At 33.2% G+C, this 25,010-nt stretch overlaps 1 protein-coding gene across 1 annotated transcript in view; it reads right to left on the reverse strand.

Moving 5' to 3' along the window:
* The window catches only part of LOC118742016 (proto-oncogene tyrosine-protein kinase receptor Ret-like), a 45,723-nt gene extending 21,044 nt beyond the window's left edge, over positions 1–24,679 (reverse strand). Inside the window, 1 exon segment of the mRNA XM_036473985.1 lies at positions 24,203–24,679. Within this exon segment, the coding sequence (XP_036329878.1) occupies positions 24,203–24,347 (145 nt within the window). The 5' untranslated portion in view covers positions 24,348–24,679.
* Positions 24,680–25,010: the final 331 nt, after the last annotated feature.

The raw sequence follows: 25,010 nt of genomic DNA on the forward strand, positions 1-25,010 counted from the left end.
GATGTCACCGAAAAATGGAAAAAGGCGACCCCTAGGTATTGGTAAAGAAAGTGTTGTTTGCTCTCCTCTTCATTCTCATTCAGGCAACTTTTGTAGGAATCGTTCGCGGGTTCGAATAGACGAGCTGTATGTACCTAGTCCTATAAGGCAATGTCCGGTGATAACTGTAGTGGTTGTGCCGATATCCTGCCTTCTTAGATTACGCAAACTCTACATGATTTGGCCATTCAGGGATGGTCAAAGTGTTCTGGCAATTGGGAAAGTGGGGTTTCACCTTCCGTTATTTGCTATTTTGGTTAATTTTGTTTTTTAATTGAAAGTTTAGACAAATGCTTATTGATAATATCAGTTATATCAGTAATATCTGATCGGTATACCCCAACCATTTCGTCAGGTCATTTTTCTTAGAGATTTACAGCATAGAGAAGGAAGCAGAATTGAAAACAACAGCCCTTTTTGGTCGAATAAAAACTACGTTCTGCAAGTCTCTCATGATGCCCGTTCTTTTACACATGTGGTACAGAAACGTGGCCGTTGTCGAACAAAGATAACAACGCTTTGGGGGCTGCCTAGAGATAAACTACCAATATGGCGATGTTCGCGTGTTCGACGGAGTTTCTTGGTCTCGGCTCAAACCAATAAACGGTTTTAGTGCCAAATAAGAAAAAGAAGATGTTTTTCTTTTGGGAAGGCTTGCTATTTGTACAAGCTTTTATTAATTTTCACCTGTGTGTAATCAAATCTTGCAATACATTTTTAAACAAATTTTCGATGAGCTAAAGACTTCAAACTTCAAACTTAGTTCAAAACCCGATGACAATGCAATGTCTCAATGCCTCTAGGTGGCAGGTGTATTACATACATACATACATGAAAAAAATAACTCCACAAAAAAAAAAAAATTGCACGATAAGTGGCGCAGAAGCCGAGATATTTGGTAAATCGGAAATTACTCATATTTGGAACGTACATACATATATTAATTGGAAAAAATTAAAATTTACCCGTTAGGTTGTACGCGAGTCAAATTTTCTTTTTTTTACTAACCGCTAATAAAAACTTGCCTCTACAAATTGCTTGTTTTGTTTCGTCATGTATTTGCAGATGACAGTGTCCAGGAAATAAACAGTTCTGAACGTTAAAGTTCTCTTTGCAAAGTTAAAGGGAGTAGCTTATCTATGTGCTCCATACTAACTAACCCAGTTTCAGTTTAATCAAAATTATATTGGTCACAAAAATTTTAAATATCATTTTATTTTTAACCGACTTCCAAAAAAGGAGGAGGTTATCAGTTCGTCGGAATCTTTTTTTTATTTTTTTTTTTTTTATGTATGTTACCGCATAACTTTGGACCACGTCAACCGATTTCGATAATTTTTGCATCGGAAAGGTAGTGTCTCAGAGGTGGTCCCATACTAATCTGGTTAAGATCCGATCAGTGGATCATGAGATATATATATATATTTTTTTTTTATATGAGAGTTGAAGTCGGTTTTTTTTTTGCTAAAAATTACTTGTATTATTTTATCGACAAGTAAAAATATTCAAAAACCTTTTGGATTTTTTCTCGTATTCTGTCATCAACTCAAAGGATGCTTGTCTACTACTGAGTAACTTTTACCAAGACGGTAATTTCAGTTAACTGGGTATATGTAAAAAAAAAACAGTATTTTTATATGCAGCTGCAGCAATGATCCTTTCTGACTAGCATAAAATGAATTTCTTCAAGCGGCGACAGTGTGACGACAGCATTGTTTTACTTTATTATGCACAAGGATGTGTCCATACATTCATATATGTATATATATGCCAACATACAAAGTTATGACATTTAAAGATAAATACAAATACGAATATGAATGTGTTAACAATCGTTAGTAATATCACACGCTCGCCTACCCACACCAAAACATGATATCACATATGTACATTAGAGTGGTCCAAAAAAAATTTTCCGAGATAGGGTTTGGGGCACCAAAATTTTTCCTCTTGTCGAAAGAGGTGCTGGCACGAAACTTTACGTTTCTTAATATAAATTTAGAGGATGTTCATGAAATGTCTATATTCATCTAGAAATATTTTGTACATATATAAAAACCAAACAATTGGTTAAGCAGCCTAGGAATATTTCAAAACAAGCTTCAGTTGTCATGAGCTTTTCATAAAAAAAAAAGCTAATATTTTTGTCAGATTCAAAGCGATCCAGTAGCGCATTTGACGTTGATATAAAAAGGAAAAAACTAAAGGCGTGCCCCGTTTTCTACGATGAAATTTTTTTTGCCCCTTGCAAAACTTGGACCACTCTAATATACATACATACGTACATATGTATGTCTGTCCTTACAAACACATGTATTTACAAGTGCTTGTTTATGTATGTATGCCCTATATAGCATACTTATGGGCACTCATATTTATTTTATCAGCCAGTTATGTTACCGCCAAATCTACTGGGGGTTCTTCACAGACACGCTCTGGTCATATACTATTTGCTTATACGCTGGCAAAATTATGCTCTGCTAAGTACATACGAGCATGTTCGGTGACAATGAATTTATGCAGTAAAAAACAAATAGACTCACTCTATTGCAGCTTTTCTTGTTTGCATAATTTGTTGCCTGAATGGAAAACAATGCGCACATTAGGAATATACTTGCAAATAATTCTAGGACATTTGCTGATATGAGAAAATCCAATATAAAATAGCACTCAAATTGTATACGCATACATACGTATGTACATAATATATGTAGATGTGTAGGTAATTTGCATATACATATGTACTTATTTATATGTATTAACTAGCTATATTTGCATATCGTACTTTCAGCCAATTTACTCAGCATTCATACATTCATACGATCCTATATTTTGTCTTCGCTTATGCTGGCATGAGTTTACTCACAATTTAATAAAATTGTTTTATTAAATAAACTAATCAATATTATTTATTACGGTAATGTTTGCTTGTGTATATGTAACTATACAAAGGATTAGCACAGTCTTTGTGTTCGATAGACAGATAGTATCGTCTAAAAATCAATAACGATAAATAAAGCAAATGCATATCATAACAAATAGTTCGTAGATAAAAGAAGCGTCAAAACAGTCAGCCACAATATAACCTCAGACGTCAGCGAGTTTAGTGAAATGCGTTTGCCAAATTATTATTGTCTAATAAATTTGCAATATTTGTATATGTATACATACATATGTATGTATATTAGGGAGGTCCAAAATAAGTAAAGTCGGAAATTTAATGCTCTCACCCCTAGTATTTTTCTATATCGAAAAAAGTTCACCCCTATTTTTTTATTTTGAAATCAATAGTTGGAGGTTGCTCAACTCTTCGTAGAAATGGTATAAAATTCTTGAAAAACAATATTTTTCGATCAGAAAACTCTGGTTCGCTTCAGGAGACTTCCAATAACAATACCCAATAGTTTATTAAACCATTTTTTTTAATACTAACGATTTTTTATTTATCCCCCCCTTGTATTTTTTGGCATTTTCTTGTTTTTTTGGCGAACATATAAAATATAGCTACTATGAAAAAATGGTTGAATAAATAATTGGGTATTATTATTTGGAATCTCCTGAAGAGAAACAGAGTTTTCCGATCGAAAAATATTGATTTTCAAGAATTCCATATCATTTCTACGAGAAGTGTTTTTTTTGCACACATGGGAAACGTTAAGCGCTTTGAGCGACCTCTAAATATTTTTTTTTTTTTTTTAATGGGGTAGGTATATTTTTTCGGTATAGATCCTAGGGGGTGAGAGCATACAAATCCCGACTCTACTTTTTCACATGTATTTTTGGACTACCCTAATACACATTCATTGGCCTCATTCAACTCATCACAGCCAGCTTTGAACTGTACACTCATTATACCGTCGGCACCTGAGGCTTTGCTGACTTTAAACTTTGTTTATTGCTATTCTTACCTCATCTAGGCCGAGTGGAGGAACGTGAACTTCGTTCCTGTACATTAGTCCGCGTTATTCTTCATCAAACGTGCTAGTTATGTACGTTGCCTTTCAACAGCGTTGAGAAGTGTCCGCTCAGTATTTCTAGTGTACTCTGTAAGAGCAAAAATCTCTGAAACGGTTGTACGTTTGTACTCGAATACCCAAGTCCGGTTTCAGATACTTTCCTCCCCTCTTCTCCTGCATCCTCATTATGATTACCATTCCACCCATCATGCCAATTGCATAGATCTAAGCCTGAAAACAACTTTCAACTTCTTCCGAAACGTTGTTGACAACTTACACGAGTTTTCCAATTTCATTAATAAATATTACAACCCATTTATTGACAGTGATTAGAAGTTTGTTGCATATTTTTTACTCTAATGAAAGTGAAACTTAAAATCCCCTTAAAAACTAACTTCATTAAACAGAGTTTTGCAATGTACATACATAAATATAACCCCCTCAACGCAGCAAATTTGACTGTCATTTATATTTAAAAGTGAAAAAGATTTATCGAAAAACCACATTCCTTTATTACTTTAAAATAAAACAAATAAATTATGCGTAAAGCAGCAATAACAGCCATTTATCATTTTAAATGTTTTCACTATCCTTCGCATACATATATCACACGCGCAGCTTCCGCTAACAAAGTGCTAGAAGCGATTCAAAAAGTGTTTGTACAAAAGAGTATGAAGTGTAGCAACATGTGAAGAATACAAATATTAAGAGAAATTTTTAAAGAAAATAAGAAATATGTACAATAAAAACGGTTTTTCCATCATAGCTATTACCTCAGAGCGGATGTGGAAATTTGTCATAACAAAAGCTTTCATGCTGCGTGCACTTTCACAAAATCGCCTCGCCGCCCACCCGGTGGTATGAGTGACAATGCAATAGGATTTTCCAAAATTTCTTCTTGTTCTTGTGCCTTACAGTGTATGTGTTTTTATACATATATGTATGTACATACAAACATAAAAATGTATTTAAGTAATGCAGGCAATGATTCAACAGTTGCCGCATTGCTTGCAACAACCTCCACAGAATTTGTCTGCTAAATTCCATATAAATGATACGAGACGCATCCAACTTTTTTGGTTTTGGGTTTTTTCGTTGGCTTGCAACTTTTTTGGCAGCAGCTCAGCATTTGTCAGACAACTGAAAAGGAAAACAACTCAGAGGAATACAAAAAAAAAAAAGCTAAACTTAATCGTTGCAAACGAGGAAAGCGATGTGAAAGTTTTATTATTGAATTTCATCTGAAAGTATCTGTGACAGTGAAAATTTTCAACGAACTTTATGCGTGTGTTTGTGAGTATGTATGAACATACATAAGGGTGGTCCAAAAATACACAGGAAAATCAATTTTTTTGGAATTTCCATGCTGTCACCCGCAGAATTATGGAAAATTAAAAAAAAATCAATTTCAAATTGGTTAATACATATCGTCATTTGAAATTCAAAAAGACGCAACAAATATCGTCGCTGAAAGGCAAAAAGTCTTAAATTATAAAAAATTCAAAATTCAGTTTTTGATTGATATGATGGATTTTATCGAATTAAAACTCCTCACATCGTTTTATGAAAAGAAATTGTTAGTCATGACTTTTTTCATTTCAGTCTTTCTGCATTTCAGGTGACGATGTGTAGTTTTTATGAAGAAAATACATTTTTTCGTGAAATAACAATATTTTTCTTCAGAAATCTTCAAAACTTAAAACTTTGATGCCTAACCAACTTAAAAATTTTACTTACTATTTTGTCATAACCGATAATCTTATATCTTATTTATAAAAATTAGTTGTTTTATGTGTTCGTTAGCACATCACGCAGGAACAGCTCAACGGATTTGTTTAACTTTTTTTAACCCCGCACGATGAAAATTTATTAATTATTTAAAAGAATATTTAATTTTCTACATTAAAACTAAAAACGTTTGAAGAGATTTAAAAAAAATATATTTTATAACGGGGTTGCCAGCATAGGTGTGCACTAAAAAGTATTTTCAAAAAGCTTTCATTAGGCACATCCATATTGCATCGTTTTACTTAACTTTATGTAAGTTAATTAGTTTATAGATGAGTGGCAACCATACTTGAAGACATGTTAGTCCAAAGCTACCGTTTGCTACACACATTCTAGTATTAAATAAGCTTAAATATTTTAATAAACGTTGTTTAAGATTTGGAAAGTCGGCAACCCCTTTCCGAAAGATATTTTCTAAATATCTTCAAACGCTTTTAGTTTTAACTTAATATTCCATTGAATCTTTAAATCATTTTTAAATAGCTGGTAACCCTATTTTCCAATATTTTTTTTTTCCACAAAAACAGAAAACATCGAATAGAATGAAAAAAAACTGCTTAGCTCTTCGTGCATTATGTGGTTACGAACACATAAAATACTTATCTTTGTATATATATATATATATAGGTGATCAGATATGTAGTTGATAAAATAAAATTTTCGAGGGGTGAGTGGAAAAACAATTTTTGGACCAGACTAATGCGTAGCTATACAATGAAATACATACTTATACATAGTAAATATGTATGCGAAATGAGTCATTGCTCATGAGAAGCACACAATTTCTTCAAGGATACAATGCATTCATTTTAATCGTTAAATTTTCAATGAAAAAAAAAAAATATTTTATTCTAAGTACATACCTATGTACATTACCACCATACATATATGTACGTACATATGTATGTATGTATGTAATAAAGTTGGTGCTTTTAAATGCATTCTTTACTATCTGTTCCACAAAATCAATTTTATGCATTTAATTAGTAATCTATCAAAGTTTTGAACCACGCCACGTATGAACAGGTGGGTAAATAAACACACCCATTTGCTGCTTGTTTGTATATCCTTTCATTAACGTTTTAACATTTTGTTAGCATGCTAGCGACAGTATTGTCATTTTAGCTATTAAACTAGCTATTAGAGGATAATAAAAAGAGGAATTAATTTTCACATAGCAAGTTCAGGTGCAACATAAATTCTAAAGGAATTATCTAGTTCAGTAACTTGTATGTATGTATATACATATTTAGATGTTATATTGGGGCCCAGCTGAGCAATGAAGCTTCCCTCTAGGGAAAGCTGCTAGCTCTGAACTACACTTGTGATCAGCTGATTAAGTCATCAACACTTTGATCAATTTTGTCTATTTTTCTTTTGTTTATTTAATGTTTATTATTTTTTCATAAAAGTCTAGCTCATTATATAACAAACACCATATAAATCCACATTTCAAAGGTTGTGCAAAAATTATAAAATATCTGCAAAGTTTCAGCTAAATTTTCAATTTTTTATTCAGATTTTTTAGAATTCTTTTGAGTATGCAGTTTAATAGCCCATTTAATTCCAGGGCAATAATGTGCAAGTTTTAAATAGCTAAAGCATCGCGTTGATTTTTAATAATATTTTTCTGACTGCATTACAAATTTTTTTCCATACAAAATATATTCGAAATTTTTTGTTTTGTATGGAAAAGAAAATTTAGTTTGTCTTCTTCCGATATTCCAAAGCCTTGTGTAGAGAGCTGGGCATTGACATAGGAAAGGGTTAAACGATTACTCCTTTTCCTCATCACGACAACTTCTGCAAATATACACTCAGGAAAAAGTCAACTAAATAATTATATTTCTCACGTCACTATTTCCAGTTATAACTTGATCTACCTAGGATCCTGCATAAACACCACCAATAACGTCAGCCTGGAGATCAAGCGAATAATAACTCTTGAAAACAGGTGCTACTTTCGGTTCGGTAGGCAAGCGAAAAACAGAGCTCTCTGTCGACGAACAAAAACTCTCATCTGAAACGTGGTCGATGACGAACAAAGATGAAAACGCTTTGGGCGGCTGTGAGAGAACTGTTCTACGCGCTTTTTAACGACAGATTGGTATACATAACGTCAAAAGTTGCTCGGTTCGTTTCTTGTTAAGCCTCGGCCATAAAGACCTTAAGATCTCACAGTCCTCTCGATTGCTCCATAGGTTCTTTGTTACAGCGGTTTGCCGATCTACATTCCCGACCCCGACTAACCATATCTTCAGCTATTTTATTGCCCTCAATTTTGCTATGTCCAAGAAGCTAGCAGGCGTTCCGAAACATTTCTGAACAATTTTCCACCTGGAATATTAACACTTTCAATGCCGTTAGGCTGTCGATGAATATAGTGACGTTTCTTGACAGAGATTTACTATTTTTTATTAGACTAGGAGCCTCTTCTATGGCAAAAACCTTCGCCACAAGACACTGGATAGCTCACCTGGAAAACCAAAGCCTCTGGTAGCTTTGTTATTTTTGAGCCGAGGAATTCGATTCTTCGCATGATTGGATAATGAAACATTGTTTTCATTCTATTGTAGGACTCGACTATACCCCTATAACGGATAATCATAAATTTGGCACATTTAAAAACGAACCAGTCTTGTCTGTTAGTAGATAAGTGGCGAAATAAAAAAGAATAACAAATAGGCAGCTAAAGTAGAGTTTATAACTTTCTTGCGGCAATCCCCCTGGAAAGTCTATGAAAAAATTTAGGGTTTCTAAAACTTAATTTTCATTGGACAGCGATTCAAACTGGGTCATCTTGTTTGAAGCATCATAGACCCCATGCATGTTTAACCCTTTTGCAATGATTGGGTCAAAATTACCCAATTTTTATGAAAAAATTCTTTAATTACAGAGTTAGATAATTGTAAATAAGCTACGGAGTTATCTATTCGTTAAAAGCATAATCGGCTATGGTTTTGCAAAAAACAAAAGTGTTTCTGGGTCATTTTGACCCAAATTATTATTTAGTATTTAAGGTCAACTTTGAACCGGTAAGCATGCTGCACTTGCCGATAAAGTGTCTGCATTAGATAAATAAAATACAAACTGAATTGATATTGAAATATGTTTTTTTTTTCTTTTTAAATTGACTGATTTCTATCATTGGGTCAAAATGACCCAAAACATTATAGCAAGGGGTAAATTCCAAACACTGCAGAAGGATTAAGAAAGTGAAAGAAAAAACAAAAACTTACTAATTGAGGCGCGTCTCTAAGACCATGTTTTTCTAAAGGTTTTTGGTGCCGGCAACATATTTGCTCCATCACCAAAATTATTCAAGGTCTGGACTTTTAATAAATTTTGTATGCCTCTGGTATAGTCAATCACCGAGGTCCCTTTATGGTAAGAAGCTATACATAACGCGACTACAAATGAGATTCTCCAAACGAGAGTTTTTTGATCATTAAGTCTTATACAATAAAGTATTTGAGTATCTGAAACAATTTTCGTCCAGTTCAATTTCTTACGCGGTAGTTGTGTTTGCTTATAGCTTTTAATATCAATTAGCTAGTCAACCTGTCATTAGGTCATTTAACTTAAGCATACTGGAGCGTAAACTACCTTGTGGCCTAATTAAAAGCGACATATGTACATATGTACAATGTAACAACTACGATTGGAATCTCCTCTGTAAAAGGACATTAGTGGCTAATGCCAGTTTACCGAATAGTATCAATTTACCATTTAATAGAGACAACATTCAATTTATGTATTTATATGTAAATACATTTTTGTTTGCATATGTGTAGGCTATGTTTACGATGAATACAAATATTTTAATAAACATACCTACACCTAGGTACATTTAATAAATTTTCCAGTGAGAACTTTGCATACTCAAAAAAACTAAAAAATCTGATTAAAAAGTAGAAAATTTTCATGAAAATTTGCTGAATTTTCGCGAGTTTTACACAACGTTTATGAATTATATTTTTATGTTTTTTGTTGTAGAATGAACCATATTTTTATACGAAATTAGCGGAAAAATATTAGAATGAAAATTGTCGCATATATTGTGAAAAATTTGCTGTGCCAATACTTTGTTCCGGCAGTGTACATGTTGATGTACATGAAGGAAAATATCTTACATATAATCACAATCTATCAAAATAGAGATTATCGTTTTTAATCTTGTATAAAGATGAACAAAAATATTATGTATAAATTTCACAGAAGCTTGAATACAAATATGTACTTACATATATCGTCGGTGATACTGCAAAACGGTCCATGCCTGTTAGTACCTTTGACACTTAGATGGTCTCTTACTTGCACCGGAATGCATCTGCAAATCGTTACACTCTAATAAACGAATGACAAAACTATCTACCTTTGCCTGATGAAGATGATCGATCGATTGCCAGAAGCGATCAGATACAGATAACACCAGAGGTAATAGGTGAAATAGAACGTTTTTCAGTATCACCGACGATATGTAGTTAAAACTATTAGCTGTCGGTCATTTACGGTAATTATCAAATTATGTGATACACTCCACGTTAAACTCGTTGTAAATTATGTCAAAAAGCTAAAACTACTTTCAGGTCACAGACTTCATTTTGACTATGAATACGCCCCACTATATTCTCAATAGTTTATAATGAAAGTCTATATATTTTTCTTTTCATATTGTATCAATTTTAAATCTGAAAATATACGCTCTACAGCCGCAGAGCTATGCACAAGGCTAGTAAATTAGATTAAAAATTACATCCATACATTTGGTTGGTTTAAAGCATTATGGCCTTATTCATAAAAAATAAAATAGATTTATAAAGCTCTATAAAGGGATATTTTCATAAAAAATTTCGATTTAACAATAAATTTTCTTTTTAAGGGAATAATTCCCATCGCCATAAAAAAAAAAAAAATATCCACTACATTTAAATTGTTCATCCATATTTTCATTTCACTAATTATGTTTCATCAAATCATCCACTTAAACAATTTGCTTACATCTGAATTTGAAACATAACCTTACTTTTGACTCCTGCAAATTCCTGCTAGTAAAATTTTTACATGCAAGAATTTGCAGCTCTCTCTTGCAAATTTTTTGGCTTATTGAATGCATTTCCCGTACAAACGTGCAAGTACTAGTAACAATTCGTAACAGGTTTTTTATATTGAATGGACCTAATATTTTTGGAAGAATTTTCAATTTGCATACGTTTATGCATAAATACACGTATATGTAAATGCGGCTTATGTATTAGTACATACTAATACTTTCCGCTTTCGTTCTTTTACTCACATTTACTTTTACCGCTAAGTTTACTCAATCTTAAGTTTGAATATTATGTGGCTAACTGAGTTATAATGATCATTGTCAAGGTCAGTGTTCGAGTAACCATCCAACAATAAACTACATAGTACATTCTAAACCTAAAATCTTTCTCGAGTTTTTATTTATCTTGCGTACATACATATATTGTATGTACATAAATATGTTTCTTGGCACATTATCACATTTTTTTCTAAACTAAAGTTTGCGAATTTTTCATCTTTTCCTTTGCAATTATAATTTGAAATAATACTTTCGCGCATTTTATTTCCGTAAACAATTTTCCAAATATTTAAACAATTTTTTGTAAATATTTTTAATCAGTGCCACGCTTCAATATAGCGTACTTTCTATATCAATTTCAAAATAAACAACAAACTTATTTTTATCATAAATACAGCCGGCAAAGAGATCAAAGGCTATTTTGGCTTTAGAGAATTTTAATGTTTTCTTGCAAAGTGGAATTGCGTTGGTGCAATAAAAAAAAATAGCGTTAGCAGCAGTTATACTTGTACATACATATGTATATATGTATGCATGTACATATGTAAATTCATACAAATAATAGCAAAGATAGCCAAATTCCTATTAAATATAAAATTTCTTACTACGTAAGCACGTTAATATATACATACATATATATTATCAAATTTATGAACATTAATGGACATTAGGGTGTCCCGTCAAAAAATTTTTTTTATGTATGTATAAGGGTGGATGTGCGCTTTTCCATAACTGCATACATACATACCTACATATATATACAGACATATGATCATAAATATCATATAAGAGCGCATATGCAAAATATGTATATGTATGTATGTCCATTAGGGTGTCCCGTCAAAAAATTGTTTTGAGCTACACTATCGCAAGAGGTATCGAAATTTGCGTAATTTTACACATGTTAAGAAAAATGTAAAAAAGTCAGAATTGTGTGTCATTTTGAGGGCTCTACTACACCATGAAGTTTTCCACGTATTTTATATGAGAAAAAACACTTATTCGTAGAAATAGAGATAATGTCCTTAAAAGTCAATATTTTTCAATTTGCAAACTCTTTTTCTCTTTAGGAGACTTCAAAGAATAATACCTAATTGTTTACTTAACGATTTTTTAATACTAACTATTTTTTATAGGTCCCCAAAATCCCCAAAATAATTAAATGGGGGAACCATAAAAAAATCATTAATATTAAAAAAATTTTTTAATACTAACTATTTTTTATAGGTCCCCAAAATCCCCAAAATAATTAAATGGAGGAACCATAAAAAAATCATTAATATTAAAAAAAAGTTTAAATAAATAACTGGATATTATTCTTTGAAGTCTCCTAAAAAGTAAAAGAGTTTGCAAATTGAAAAATATTGAATTTTAAGGATTTTATCTCTATTTCTACGAAGAAGTGTTTTTTCTCATATAAAATACGTGGAAAACTTCATGGTGTGGTAGAGCCCACAAAATGACACACAATTCTGACTTTTTTACCTTTTTCTTAACATGTGTAAAATTACGCAAATTTCGATACCTCTTGCGATAGTGTAGTTTAAAAAAAATTTTTTGACGGCACACCCTAATGGACTTACATACATATACACATTTTGCATATGCCCTCTTATAGGATATTTATGATCATATGTCTGTATATACATATGTAGGTATGTATGTCTGCAGTTATGGAAAAGCGCACATCCACCCTTATACATACTTGTGTAGTTATTCCAAATATATACAGATTGTTTCTGTTTACATTCATATAAATAAACATGATTGATTTATGAACAAAAAAATTAATTAGTTTTTTTATATATTTACCTATATATGTATCTATTTAAGTTAAGTATTTATTACGCGCTTTATCTTTCTAGGTCATTTAAATAGAAAAAGTTGATTTACATAACCATATAAAGTTTATTTAATTCAAAATAAATATGTAATTGCATACTTTCTTACATACATACATATGTACATAGGTGTGAACAACGAAGTATTATAGCTGGCTTCCTGGAAAAATTCGAAAACTTTATACATTTGAAATCATATCTGAAAAGGGTGTTTACCAAACCTTCACCCAAGTTTCATGCAAAAAGATATGGATCTTCGGTAATCACGTCCTCGAAACATGAATATCAATTAGATTTGAATAAACGAAAAAATCAATTATTTCTCTTAAAGTGGTGACGTTTTCGAAATTATTTCGGTACACGCCATAACGTCGACAGCAGAGTTAATGTAAAGATGTGCCCTCTTTGAGCTTAATAATAATAATACAAAGAAGCATTTAGGTTACATTTACATATACGAAAAATGTATTTGTCAAATTATGCGAGATGTGACCTGTTCGAAATTGCATATTCATTTGTAGTTGGAAGTTTTCAGTCTATGTATGTATGTATGTAGCTCAAACCGCACATACGATTGTTTGCATATACATATATATATATGTTTGCATTTTCATGTACTTATGTATGTACTTCTACTTCGAAAATTTATTATCCTTGCAATGGTTTATAGCCAATAAGATATATATGAAACGTATACATTTTGTGTACATTTGTATGTAGTCCCTAGCGTTGTTTATTACTAATTTGTTTCCTCTTTGCATAAGTCTTTGATCTCCTTGTTCAAAGATCATCGATTACTTGACAGCAATGCCTCTTTTTGTTGGTTGTGTATTGTTTTCGAAACTCTCATGCCCACATATTTTTATACCCTTGTACCCGAGCGCACTTGGGCACAAGGGTATTTATCAAGAAATGAAACCGTAACCGTTTTCGCTTTTCACAACCGGAACCGAATCCATAACCAAACCTAATCTCTAACTCGCAAGAAGTTGCAAGGATTTTAACAGGAATTTAACAGAAAGCGTTCCCGTACTCGGTTCTCTGGCTTCTTTTGCTTTGTGACAGTTTTACAGGTTTTATGCAGAAAATTTGAGGAACGCAACTATTATTTTGACCGAAACCGAAACCGTTCAGTGTTGCCAGAAAAAAAATTTCGTTTGGAGCTAAAACAGTCGAAAAAGAGAGCTATCTAATACTGGCAAAAAAAAGCTAAAGCATTCTTCTTTTATTTATTTTAATCAATGGAGTTTCAGAAACAAATACGATAAAAAAATATATCAAGTATTTGAACAATTTTACCCTTAAAACGTTTATTTAGGCGAAAAAATATCGAAATTACTCATTATTTCATTGTCACTCGAAAAAATCATAATTGTTTTTTTTTAATAACTTTGGTAAGTTTTTAAATAGAATGTTCATATTTGAGGCAATGCAAATTAAAAAAAACGGCAGCATTTTTTTTTAATTTTTGAAAGTTTACGATTTGTTTAATTTTAATGATTTAAGTTGAAGTAATAATGTTGAAGTTGATAATGTTAAAATTAAAAAATTTAAAATTTTCATCTTTCCAAAACGAACGAATCTATTGTAATAAGACCAGTGTCTCACCAAATGAAAAAAAATTAGATTAAGTAAAAGAGTACTATGATTTGAGAAACTAAAATTGCATTTTTACAATTTTTATTGAATCATGGTTTTATAGCACATTCAATTTCTTGATTTTTAATAATTTTTTTGCTGACAGCTCTACGTATTGTCTTCCATATAAAAAAAAATTCGATCATATCTTGTATGGAGAAAAATGCCTAGGGCAGTCAGCAAAAAAATTATTAAAAATTAACGCGATTTTTTAATGGGCTATAAAACTGCATACCAGAAATTTTTGAAAAACTCTCCGTAAAAATTTTAACGCTTAGATGAAAATTCGTTAAGTTTTCTTTAATTTTGTGTACAGTTTGAAACTTTGATTTATATGGTTTTGTTTATAGCATGAACCATATTTTTGTACAAAAATAACAAAAAAATTATAGCTGCAAAACATTGTGAATATTTAAAAAAACAAGGGTGGAAGACATAATGGAGTGAGCTGAGCGTATGCACATATGTACATTAGGGTGGTCCTTAAAAAATCAAATGAACGATTTTTTTCAGTTTCATCCCCTCAATCGATAATACCGCGGTCAAAGTTAACACATATAAATTTTCGTCCCGATTGGAGACGGTTAAGGCGTGTCGCACAGGGGGCAAAGTTCAGATTCCTCTATAGAGACTCAAAAAATTAAAAATAGTTTTTTCATTTAATACCCAAAATCGATACTTCTAAAGTCGAAGATATCACATATAAATTTTGGTCCCGATTGCAGTCGGTTAAGACGTTTTCATAGGGTAATATGAACTTTGACCCCCTATGCGACACGTCTTAACTGACTCCAATCGAGACCATAATTTATATGTGATATTTTCGACTATGTTAGTATCGATTTTGAGTATTAGATGAAAAAAAAAATTAATTTTAATTTTTTGAGTCTCTATAGAGGAATCTGAACTTTGCCCCCTGTGCGTCACGTCTTAACCGTCTCCAATTGGGACCATAATTTGCACGTTATATCTTCGACAATAGTAGCATCGACGTAGGGGTTGAAGACCAACCTAATGTACATACATATATATGTATTTTCAATCAGTTTAAAAACATTACTGTGCTCTTGCAAGTTCCCTAAAACTAATTTAACCGTTATGTATTTTTTCTTTCTAATATGAAAAAGAAGGATCTACAAATAAGAAACACGGTCCTTTACTGAAAAGGTCACTGCACCTACATGTAAGCTGGTACTATTATAGTAAAAGGAAACTAAAAAACTTATTAGCGTTTCGATTCCAGTTACGCATTTAAAGCTGTGCTTAAATTTTTTTTACATGCCACTTAGGCTAATCTAGCTCTCAAGGCCTCATATGCATGTATGCATCTTAATCATACACACAATAGCCGTGGGTAACACAGTGCCGCGCCGCGCCATTGTGCTGATACCGAGAGCTGAGTTACTGGCGCCGATACCGATTGTCACAACTCAGTGACGCAATGGCGCCAGCAACACCGGAACACTGACAATACCGGGCAGCGCAAAGAACACACAAAAGCGAAGTGTCACTTGTAAAATGTGCAGCACAAGGCGATTTTTTCTTCTGAACGTGAAAATTATGTGTTTGTTATATTTTTGGGTTTTGAACTTGGGTATACTTGAGTTGTTTTTGCCCAACCGATACCACCTTGTATCAATTCGCCTTGTGCAGCGTGCAGCAATAAAGGAAATGAGCTTTACCCTGAAGAGGCGCCATTGCGCCAACACACTGTGCTGATTCCAACAGTGGCACTGGAGTTAGAGTGTCAGCGCCAAAAAATTTGTGCCGTTACCCAGGCCTAACACACAATAGTGTATATGTCTGTGCCTACTTTATTAAATTATTATTATTTTGCTTGACATTCGTTGCATGCGCCACAGAGCAACATTCAGCCAACATTATCAACAGAGCAACAACACTGACCGACCGCCTTTGTTTGTTTGCTTTTGCTAGTATATAAAATCGGAATACATAAAACAACATAATGAAAAAGCAGTCGAAACACACCACCACACACTCTTTTATGTTTCTACTGTATTTGCATCAATTAGGCTGTGTGTCGAATGACGACAACAATCAGCGCCAACGTTGCTTCCTTGTCTGCAACACATATTGATGACGCGTCGGCGACATTGCATACAAACGAAGAGTGTGTGTCCTTTGACCATCCTTTTACTGTGCATTACGCTTGCCTGCCTGTGTGCTGCCCTTACTCGGCAAACGGATGCATTAACTTTCCTGTCTAACGGTGTTTAAACGAAGTTGTTGACTCAAGTTCGGCGGGGAATGCTTGCGGTTAAAAGGCGGCATGAATGCATTGTATGTTGCATTATTGTGTTGCGAGAAAGTCTTGTGGGAATTTTATGTTTATCACTCTATTATGTAATAATTGTTTACAATTGAGTAAACGGCTTCAGCGTCAAATTAGTTGAGCGTTAGGTAATTGGAATTAAAATGTGGTTAAGGAGATGATAGAATTGCGCGAAAGGTTACGTGCCTTTATTCGCCGAAGTTCTTCTTAGGCGTTTTTTTTTTGTTTCGTTGTCAAAACACTGGCGCGCCTTTATTCATGTCTAGTGACGATATGTACATTGAATATTCCAAAATTAAATAATTTACTTCATGCGGCTTTGTAGCCCCTTGGATGAACTCTTTTTCGTAGTTTTGTTCAAGCAACAGAAATCTTGGGACTCCTTTTTATACTAGAAGCTTCAGAGAGAGAGAGAGAGAGAGGAAGAAGAATCTTAGACGTTTTTATGTTACCTCTAACACTTTGTTGTTGCTTTTAATAACAGGATACCAATACCAGAAAAAAATATAAGTGGTTCCTGGCGCGTAGATCTAACTGTCGTGGAAACCATTTTTTAGTCTTAGCTGAGGCTCCTCAAAACTCCAATTCCAAATGAGGGTTGACATACTAGTTTAGAAAAATCTTACACCAGTGGCTATATGAGCAAATCCCACGAGTTGTTACATTTTTCAACAAAAACGTATTTCTGATCGAAAATGGTGGTTCACCTATCTTAGAAAATACATTATCTTCAGTTTTGTATAAAGAACAAGATTCCATCGCGAAATCGTATTTAAATGAAAACTTAAAGAAGATATGATAAAAAAAGCGTTCTTTTTTCTGCCGAGAGAAGGGAGTGACACTAAAAAATAGAACTCGTAAGATTTGCTCATATAGATAAGAAAAAAGAATAAAGATATAGAAAAGAATAAAGATAAATATGCAGATAAAAATAAAAATATATGTACATATGTAGATATTTGAATGTTTTAGATGCCCTGGCAATGGGCCGTATGACAAAAAAAAAAAAAAACTAAGCAATGGCCTTGCTTAAAATTTCAGAGCTTTCACTTAAATTTATTTGAGTACGGCCTAATGCGTGAATTTGGCCAAAATCTGCTTTATTGGGCTCGGCGGAAAATGCTTAAACGGTTAAAACGTCGACCAAGAAGAAGAAGTCTCGAAATTTACATACATACGTTAATTATTCTTTTTAACCGACCCCAAAAAAGGAGCAGGTTGTCAATTCGTCGGAATATTTTTTTTTTTTTTTTATGTATGTTACCGCATAACTTTGGACCACGTCAACCGATTTCGAAAAATCTTTTTGCATCGGAAAGTTAGTGGTGGTCAGAGGCGGTCACATACTAATCTGGTTTAGATCCGATCATTGGATCATGAAAAAATTAACGGTACTCCTAAATTTTTATATGAGATTTGAAGTCGGTTTTGTTTTTTGCTTAAAAATTACTTGTTAAGCTTTTTTGTTGGTGAAATTATAAATTAAATTATTTTCTTGGCATTCAGCCTCTTATAAAAATTTTTAAAGGCCAATTTTCAATTAAGGTAAATAGTGTAAAATCTTTTTTCTCGCTCTTATCACTACACCTAATATAATTTCACCATGTAAAAGTTTTTATTAAGTTAAAAAAGGCGCCATCCATTTCCACAACTACTTTTTATTTAATTTCAGTAAGGTTTAAATAGTATTTATTTAAATCAAACTTATCAATATTCTACAATAACACTACCAGCGTATATATGTATGTAGAAAAGTACGAGTATACGAATATTATTATTTATTATTTAATTTAATTATTGATGAGTCTGCTGACTGTCCGCAGTGCGAAATTCGTACGTAATTTGGGGTACAAAGTCTAAACAACCGCTTATACATACATATATACATAATGTACATATATACATACATGTAAGTATATACATATGTGCGTAATTACATTATGTATTGTTTTATCTTATCAGCAGCCGTACGCGGCATGGAACTTCTATTAAAATATGTACTGTGTATGTGTATGTTGGTAGCTAGAAAAGTGCGGAGTAAGTGACGTTATTGACACGAAGGATTAGTTGGGAAAGCGCAAATGCAGTTGATTGCTCGCAAGGTAAATACATTAGGCATCAACACACGCGCACACACCGGTACAAGCTAAAGAACTATATAGTATACACCCACATTCATCACATACATACAAGCACACACAATTAATCGTTGCGGTAATCACCTTTCAGGAAAACGCCTACACAATCTCCAAATAATGACGAATGTATTGAGTTCGCAGCTGTTTATATTGGGTATATTTTTTTTTTTTTACTTAAGCTACTTATACTTTTGTTGTTGATAGTGAGCGCGTGTGCGGCTGATACTTAGCATATCCATCATTGCATTTTTTTTGTTTTTTGCTTCTACCCAAATTGCAAAGTATTTTAATTGTAGTGAAAAAAAAACATGAAGGCAGGCAGCCAACAACTTTCATAATGCAGCAAAATTAAATTGATTTCCAATTTGCTTTGCAATTCAAAAATCAATCAATTTGTGTTTTTTTTTTGCCATTATGTCGGGTCGGAAGGTTAACAAGACTTTTGGTTAGCATTTTTGTGAACTCGCAAAATATTATATTTCATTTGCTCGTGAGAGGCGAATACGTGATATGGCCAGTAGGAAAAATCGATTAAATCGACTTGCCTACCAGTAGAACTTGAGAGTATTGTTCGAATGCTCGGTGTGTACTTTTTTGTCTTAAAACTGTGTTCTATAAAAAATGTATATTCTCCAAGAGCCAATTGCGTGCGCATATTTTTCAGTTTTTTCTGAATCCAACCACCCATTCTTTCCATAGAACGTCGTCTTTCTTTTACTGCGACCACTTTTCGTTTTATATTTTATCTCATTTGAAATAAATATATTGTATAGAATTCGTAAAATGTTCTTATAAAGCTAAGGCGATAGATCGTTGTAAATTTCCCTGCCCAAATCGCAGTAGTGCCTCTGGGCCTGGTTGAGCAAGCCACTAATGTAATGTAAATTTAATGGGTGGCCCACAAACAAGGGACCCTACGACCTAGACATTCTTTTGTATCCCTAACTATCGCAGCCCGAGTTATTATCACCCTCTTTGGTAAAAGATAACAGTCACTCGGTAGGCGAATTGCTGACTTTAAGGGCATCGACTGTGGAGAACTAAAGTATTGCAGTTTTAGTCTGGCCAATACCCGACAATCACACATCATGTGATCCGACGTTTCCTCCTTTTCAAGACAAAGCTCTATTACAAAGATTAATATCTTTCTTAGAAAAAGGTTAACCAATGAGCCTAGCCTGTCTAAGGCATGGGGACCACTCCAAAGTACTTACTGCGTTCTGAGGTTGCCCGCGAATCGATTACGAATCTCAAAAAGGATCAACTGAGTCCAACCACTATATTAAGCAGATCCCTCTACCATGTTTCGGACCACTTTAATTTATTATAATTCATAACAGTCATGCCCATTCATGCGATGTCCTATTAACTGCGCACTTACGCACTCGAAGACTTGCAATGTAGTTACTTCGAGAGATGAAAGAGCCTTGAGTGCCTAGACAATTATTGCACCGTTTCCTGAAATATGCTCGAGTACCTTTATAATGATTTGGCTGTGGACCGACGAAAAACAATTCGAAATTGTCCTATCGGGAAGGTATGCAACTACAATGGCTTTACATTATGTGCAATATTTATATCAAAATGAAATTTAATTTATCACAGCAAATGGAGAGTACAAATCAGCCATGTGTCTCATAGTTTTCATTTTTTTCAAATAACTGATGTTTATACAGTGGCTGAATTTCTTTATTCATTCTGAACGTATGGAATAAACTTTTTTGTTTACTTATTCTTTAGAACGTTCCTGATGATATGTTAACGTATATTTCAAACGCATTCTGTTTATTCCGGCTGTGAAATGGGATTATCCGGAATGTATAAAGAAACGCAGCCAGTATATTTTGCTTTGCTGCCTTTATGCTTAAGTGCACATTTAAGATACCTACCCTAAAATGCGCACTAGCGGCATTATTTTTAACATTTATAAGGAAACTCCTCCGATAGATGCATTCAACATACCTGCGCATTGGCGATACCAGCCTTAAAAATTGTGCAACTATTATTAACTATCAAAGAAAGTATTAGGTTTACCTGCACTGGTCCTACAATTACCTAATTTTACAAGCTTTTATTTATTTTGCTCATCTCGCAGAACAACGAAAATGGCTATCAATTAATGTAGTTATATAGATAATTAGATACCATTCGGTAAAAATTTCGCTTGCGGTAATTTCTACGTGGTAAGTGCTCCTCCATTAATTGGTTTCATTGGGATTCGGATACCTTCCTCATTGAAGTAGTAAAGAAAATTCGCTTAAGTGCTTTTTTCGGTTAAGTGCACAAGTTTTTCGTGCAAAGAAGGATGGGCAGCTAAGCAAAATATACTGTATTTTGTTTTGCTGGCTATTTTCTTGCTGAACTCATATGACTGACCTTTCATGAAAACATCAAATGGGCAACCCCTAATAGAAAGGTGAAATGAAATACGCTAGAGGGTGTGTGCATCAAAAGAGGAAAGGTATTTACTACATACATATGACTATATGCATGTTCCCAAATGTTTTCAAGAAAAAATACAAAAAAAAAGGTACGAAAATTTGTACAAGCATGTGACGTACTATGCATATTTACATACGCCTCAGCACCACTGTTAGCATACATGCAGCCATGTTGCTATCCATCAGAAAAAACTCGCCTACGTTGGCGTCAGTTGTCGAGTCCACGCCTATGACGTAGCGGATATCAAAGCGTGATGACCAAATGTCAATCAAATTTTTTCTATGAATAGTATATGTATGCACATACCCTGAAAAAAATGCGACTAATCCGGGATGACTCCGGGAGCGATCGCAAAGGAACATGCGACTAAAACCACTTTTGATCTCTTATGTGGAATGAACTGTTCACTTTTGTTCGAGCATGTCCTATGAAGAGACTAATTGTTGCCCTGTATACCCGAACGGGTATAAAAAGCGACTAGTCAATTTTAAAAATAAAAATTTTTGATAAGCGAATACTCTCTCTCTGTGCCAACGCCGCACATACAAGTTCATTGAGTAAGTGCGTACATATCATTAAATCGTTAATAGTACGCGTTAGAGATGAGTCGGGGATTAATTGATCTCCAAATAATACCCGTAGGAGACTAGTTGCGACTAATTACCCTGCAGGAAATGTATCTAACTATAAGCTAACTTTAAGTTGATTAGGAAAGAGCTAAAAGTCACTTATTATCTGTATATTTTCTTTGACGAAAGCTAACTATATTTCTATGGCGATGGCCGCGAAATAGTCAAGAGTGGGTTACCTCTGCATTTGATGTAACTAACTTGTAACTAACTACTTTGGACATAAAATATCAATAAGAAAAACCAAATGTTTTTTTTAAATTTACTTTACTTATTTTATTACATTTCATATTTGTTTCCATATTCTGCTGTAGGTGGTCCCATATTATTCAGACATAACTTCAAAATGATAATATGAAATTTCGGTCTTCCTTTTATTAAAAAAAAACGCCTTTAAAGAAAACAATCTCCTTCATTACTCCTGCATTACTTGTCAACTAGTTTCAAGTAAGCTTTTTGTATCTAACTACAAGTTATATATTTTATAGAAATCACGCAAAAAAGCTAACTACAAGTGGGTTATTTTTTATCAATTGATAATTTTTTTCAGCAGGGTAATGCCCAATTGTACCCGATTGAGAGTAATCTCGGTATACTCTCTTTAGAGATTAGTCTCACAATTTTTTGCAGGGTATGTATATACATACATACATATTTATTTCTGCACATGTACATATGTATAAGGGTGCCTCAGGAGAAAACGTTGCTTCTTCCGTAAGCGAGTCGTAAAATTTAGTCACCTTTTTATGGCTCAAACCAAAAAATGTTCTCTTAAATTGGTGCTATTCGTGAGATAGACACCCATATTAAAATATTTCATTTAACTTGTCAAATAAATAGCGAAACATTTGCCAAGCTACTGTAAAAAAGCCCACTTAAACCTCTTTCGCTTGATACCCATATCAAAAAATATTTCATTTAACTTATTAATTAAAATGATATTGATTTTTTTTTTTTGCAGGGGTCAACCCTGAAATAAATCTATTCTAAACCTCTCTCGCTTGATACCCATATCAAAATATTCCATTTGATTTGTAATTGAAATTTATTTTGAACTTCTAAACGGGTGGCAAACTTTCTCGAAATAAGTACAAAATAAAGTTCTGCAAAACTCTCTCTGGCGTTTAGCAAAATGCATATTTGATTCTAGTATTGCTAGTTAAATTGAGTTTAAATTTCTATATGGGTGGTAACCCTCGTCAACAATATTCACTCACTTGTTATATCCATATAAAAATATTTCATTTAACTTGTAAATTAAATTGATTTTGATTCGAAATAAAGCTTACTTAAACCTCTCTAGTTTGATACCTATGTCATAAAATTTAATTTTACTTGTTAATTAAATTGATTTTAACTTTTTAAGCAGGTGGCGACCCTTCAAAAATATTTTTGAACTAAATTGACCTAAAGTTATCATCAGCTTATCAGCTTTTTGACATAACTTTCAATGGGATATCGGCCAAAAAAGCTGCTTTTAAATTTATAGTCAACTTTATTTTAAGTATAACTACGGGCCATTGTTTTTGAGCCGCTTTCGTTTCACATCCACACTCTTGTAATATTTTATTTAACGTAATAATTCATTATTTTAAAATTTTAAAAAGATAACAACTCTTTTCCAGAAATATCCTATATATTAATCCGGATTACAACCTATCTGTCATCACTCCCACTCACTACCACTACATTATGGTTTATTTTCAAGTTATTTAACTGTTAATGCGGTGCATGCGGCTAACATTAAAGGGCATACCGCAGGGAATTACAAGAAATGTTGCTTTTCTTATCAACAAAATAGGTTTGAGAAATCTACATAAATGAGTTACAAAAAGTTAAGCTGTCGATCTCATCACGCCCTTTAAACAAAATAGAGTGCTCTCTAATCAGCTTACTCATAATGTCAACTGCGGGTGAACAAATAGTGCATATCTATAGGTGTTGTCTGCGTCTGTACAACTTAACAAATTGATAATATTGAGAATCATAAAAATGTATACACGTAAGCAAATATTTATGTCTTCACACATTTGTAAGCCTACTGAGTTATGTAGCTATGAAAAAAATAAAATAAAAAAAAATAAATAAATAAATAACAGCAAAACTCACCTTGGCAGGTGCCATGACCGACACAAGTCAGCAGCAGCAGGAGCGGCAACAACAATTCAACAATAACCGCAATTAGGCTGTCGGCATTTAATCTGCAACGGCAACAACGCCAACAACGCCAACGCCAACTCACAGGAACCGGCATATTGGAGATTGCCTCTGCTATTCAACGCCGCAGGGTAGCCAAATGAATGTATGGAAATGTGTATGTACGCGTATGTGTGCGTTTCTCAGGCGTTAGTTTGCTTTCTCCGTTCTTTGCTTATCACTTGTTGTCACACTGCTTTGTCAACTTTTCCGCACTATGCCCTAACACCACTTTACTTTGCACTTCACTTCTGGACATAAACGCACACTTGCTGTGCGCTATTATTAAATGTTGTTTTTGTATTTGTTATTCTCAATAATGTTTGCTTGTTGATTGGTTTGTTTGTTTTTATTTTTATTTTGTTCAATTGTCTATTTGTTGTTTAACAACTCAGTTATTTTTTCTACATAGTTCTTTTTACACATTGACATGTGTATGTACATACATATGTACATGTATGTATGTATTATTCTTGTGGGTGTTGGTTGTTAATTTGTTTGCATACCAATTACAATTATTTATGTACATACATATGTGCATTCAGTTTCGTTTTTATTGCTTTTCAATTTGTTCATGGAGCATTGACTTTTATTTTGAAATTTTCATTCACAGCATTGTTAAGATTTCAGAAGGTTATGTACCTTCGCATGCAGAATTTTAAAATTGTTTACATAGCGTAGATTGTTTGCTGATAAGTATATAGTAGATAAGAAAGTTTTC

This window comes from Rhagoletis pomonella, unplaced genomic scaffold, assembly GCF_013731165.1.
Source record: "Rhagoletis pomonella isolate Grant_MI unplaced genomic scaffold, Rhpom_1.0 Rhpom_scaffold_00006, whole genome shotgun sequence".
NCBI classification, from domain to species: Eukaryota; Metazoa; Arthropoda; class Insecta; order Diptera; family Tephritidae; genus Rhagoletis; species Rhagoletis pomonella.